Genomic DNA, 3,838 nt, shown 5'->3' with positions numbered 1-3,838 from the left:
AGATTACCTTATGTTAGTATCTTTTGACTCTTTACTATTGTTCGGTATTTACTTTTAGTGTTGTTATCTTACCGTGTGCACATAAGTAGGAAGATAAGTTAAAATAGTAAGAGGATGAATTCTTGCTCCCTCTTTGTGTGAGACTTTATGAGGATTATCTCATGTTGGTACCTTTTGACTTTTTACAATTGTTCGATATTTACTTTTAGTGTTATTATCTTAGTTTGGTACCTATGACACACACGATTTGACAGTCTATGAAATATGATTAGAAAAACAGCTAAGTTTAAATTGAGAATTTTAAGTAGAAGAGGAAGACTTATATATATTACGTGTGTCTATTAGCCGGCCGATTATGTCACTCATCTGGGAGAATGGACTTAATTATGGGTACGTAAGAAAATAACATAATGATAAATAAGAGATTAAAGGGAGATAGTGTTATCAAGTAAGTTTGGGATACTGCGAGCGTAACACTTTATTTTGTTTTATTCGAGTTGAAGCGGATATGCTATTCCTAACAGATGCATAGTATTTAACTCTCAAGTATAGGTTATTTGCGAGATCGCACGACACATTTGCAAGTATGAAATGTACTACTATATGGGATTTTTGATGCTAAGTATTTTGTTGGAGTATTCTGTCATGTGTGAGTAAGAGATATTGAGTTTAAGTCCACCTATGACGGGTTGATCCAATCCGATTTAATTTAACTATCAAGGGTAGTTAATAGTAGGGAATTGGAGGGCAATTAGACACTTATAAATTGTCCGAAAACTATAGCCTCCTAACGATATGACATATTATTTTTTTTGTTTACAGAAGAGGTTTTACTCTTCCTCTTCTCAAAAAAAAAACACAAAAACAAAACTAAAAATATAGAGATAAAGTCTCTCAAAGGAAAACAAAACATGGGCAAATAATGTTGTGGAAACGATTAATATTAACATCTCGTATCGTATTCGAATATGCTTTATCATAAACTTAAATTTGGATACATCAAATTTAATGTTTACAGAATTTCATAGAATTCATTGTTTCCAACAAATTTAATTTTGTATTGTATCAGATTAATCTAAAATAAATTTTATATAAAAAAACTAAATTCTAATCCTATATTTTGTGTACCATACCATATCAAATTAACAGACGGTATTAGAAAGGCCAAACGACTATTTCCCACCCAAGGTTTGATGTTTTTTCAAGTGTCTACCTTTTAACTATGGAAACACCAAACACCCACCCATGATCGGTTAGATTTAAAAACTCTAACGGTGGTAAGGGTAAAATCGTCATTTTCACTATAATATTAAAAATAAATTAAAATAGAAGATAATTTTGCCCCCCTAAACTTTAAAAACTAAAATTTTCCCCCAGCCTAAGTTTAAAAAATCGCAGTTTCACCCTAGGGTTTGGTTTTGAAATCTCCGGTGACCTCTCCAGCTCCGTTGCCGACGACCTCTCCCTCCCGAAGCAACCTCTCCTTCCGGCGATCTCTTTTTTCCCATTTGGAGGTCCTATCGGCGTCGGAGACTCCTTGGGAGACGAAGAACTTCGTCGGGGAAGACGAAAATTTTAGTTTTTAAAGTTTAGGGGGACAAAAAGAGATAAAATTTTTAGGCGTTAGAGTTCTATTAAATCTAACTGGCCATAAGTGGGTGTTTGATGTTTCTATAGTTAAAAAGGGACATTTAAGAAAACAACAAACCTTGGGTGGGACATAGTCGTTTGGCCTATTAGAAATTGTTAACGCTCGCACGACTCACTCTCGCCTTTTAATTGACTAGGAATCTTCTTTATCATTTTCGCTCTCGGTCTCAATCCTGATTACTCTGATTTCATCAAATCAACCTTCCACTCCCCCCAACCCCACCAACGCCATGTCCGCCGCCGCCTCCATCTTCTCCTCCCTCAAATACTCCGACAGCCTCACCGTCGTCGGCATCTCCTTCTGTACCGCTATCGTCTGCGAATGCATCTCCTGGCTCCTCATCTACCGCACCAACTCTTACAAATCCCTCAAATCCTCCATCGATAAAGCCTCCAAGAAACTCGAAACCATGAAAACCGATAACTCCACAAAGATCTCCCTCAAAAAATCCAAAACCAAGAAGATCGACCGCGTCGAGACCAGCCTGAAGGAGTCGAGCCGAGACCTCTCATTGTTCAAGTTCAAATCCGGCGCGGTTGTGGCCCTCGTTTTGTTCGTCGTCTTCGGGCTCTTGAATTCCCTCTTCGAAGGCAAAGTGGTGGCGAAGTTACCCTTTAAACCCTTCGGAATCGTCATGAAGATGAGCCACCGAGGGCTGGTGGGTGACGACGCGACGGATTGTTCGATGGCGTTTTTGTATTTCTTGTGTTCAATTAGTATTCGCACGAATTTGCAGAAGTTTCTTGGATTTTCTCCGCCACGTGGGGCGGCTGCCGGCGGCGGATTGTTCCCAATGCCCGACCCCAAGACTAACTGAAAACCGGTTTGATCTTGTTCTGGAGATTGAGATTAATTGACCATGTGGGTATTGTTATAATAAGGTAAAATTTTTTATAGGGTTGAGATTGAACAATACAGGTGGTTTTTTAGTTGTATGATTTTGTTTTTAATCTGTCAAATGATTTAATGAATTGGGATTTTGAGATAGGCTTAGCTTGATTGGATGATAATGTGATTAATATGACCTGCTAATTTAGTTCAGATTTCGTTTTTGCATGAACTTTCTGTTTGAATATCTAATTTGCTGGAATCTGTTGATATTACTATCGTGTTATTTCACTGTCTTTCGAGTAGAGAGTGTTGAATAGTTTGTGATTTTTATTTCATAATGATTAATCTTTAGAACTGGGATGGATCGAGTTTCTAGTTGGAGTGATTCTGTGTTGTTAATATTGTTAGCTTTGTGTTAATCGTCCATGTTTATTTATATATCATTACTCTAGAATTTCTGAAATTTTCCCAGTGTGCCTTACAGAAGCTTGACATTTAGTTCTCTCAATTACTAACATAAGCATAGTTCTGTTCTATAGCTTTGAACTATATCATTTCCAGTTTGACCTTAGTTTCATTTTTGCTTCTTTTTATATACCGTCTGAGTTCTACATTTTCTGTGCTTAGTTGCTGTACTGCAACCTGTATTTAAGCATTGAATCATAATTTTCCTTATATCCAATCGATGCTATCGAATTGTATTTCTTATAGATCTTGGCTTGTTGTTAACCTTCCTACTACTTTCCAAACCCCATCATCAAGGCATTCGGGTTTTGGTTGACCTTATTTCATGCAATCTGCTCTAGTATGATAATATTTTATGTGACATGGAGTTTTCTTGTCTACAATTCTGCTTAGTGCATTCAGTTTCGTTTTATGAATTCTTGGTGTCAAAATCAATAATATTCAGCCCCAAGAATCTGGGAAAGTTGGTTATACATTTTTGTTCTTTGGCTATTTTATTTCTGATGTTATATGCTAAAATCTGGTGACAAGGCTTTACCTTGAATGCTTCTTATGATGAAGCTATTAGTCTCTCATCACCTCGATGACATCCACCGAATTTTTTTGTTTTGATAGAGAGCCATCATCATTTGTTCTTTTTTTCTGACTTTTGAAGCTAGATGAATTTCTTTTAGGGTTGGGTATACAATAAACAAAGAGTGCGAAAGAAACATTGTGACAAAAAGGCAAGTGATTTTCTACAATTCCCAAACGCCCTTTGCCAAGATGTGAAATGGACGAGCAGAGACTAAACAAGTTTCACTAACTGTTAGCATTAGTGATAACTTGAACAGCAAATAAAAGATGATACAGTTAAATGAAAACAAATGGCTAGAATTTCTAGTGAGGACG

At 36.6% G+C, this 3,838-nt stretch overlaps 1 protein-coding gene across 1 annotated transcript; it reads left to right on the top strand.

Annotated features, from left to right (window-relative positions):
• The first annotated feature begins 1,770 nt into the window (after positions 1-1,770).
• LOC123226986 (calcium load-activated calcium channel-like) lies at positions 1,771-2,636 on the top strand. The gene has a single exon (XM_044651583.1). It carries the CDS (start codon positions 1,881-1,883, stop codon positions 2,466-2,468), a length of 588 nt encoding a protein of 195 aa, XP_044507518.1. The 5' UTR covers positions 1,771-1,880; the 3' UTR covers positions 2,469-2,636.
• The last annotated feature ends 1,202 nt before the right edge of the window (positions 2,637-3,838 follow it).

Source organism: Mangifera indica, chromosome 10 (assembly GCF_011075055.1).
Source record: "Mangifera indica cultivar Alphonso chromosome 10, CATAS_Mindica_2.1, whole genome shotgun sequence".
In the NCBI taxonomy this organism is placed as follows: Eukaryota; Viridiplantae; Streptophyta; class Magnoliopsida; order Sapindales; family Anacardiaceae; genus Mangifera; species Mangifera indica.
Note: the sequence above shows the minus strand (reverse complement) of the source record. Positions and strands in the feature narration are given on the sequence as shown.

What these genes read in the sequence shown, in the direction of transcription:
- LOC123226986 (XM_044651583.1), top strand. Translation starts at nt 1,881, where the DNA reads ATGTCCGCCGCCGCCTCCATCTTCTCCTCCCTCAAATACTCCGACAGC.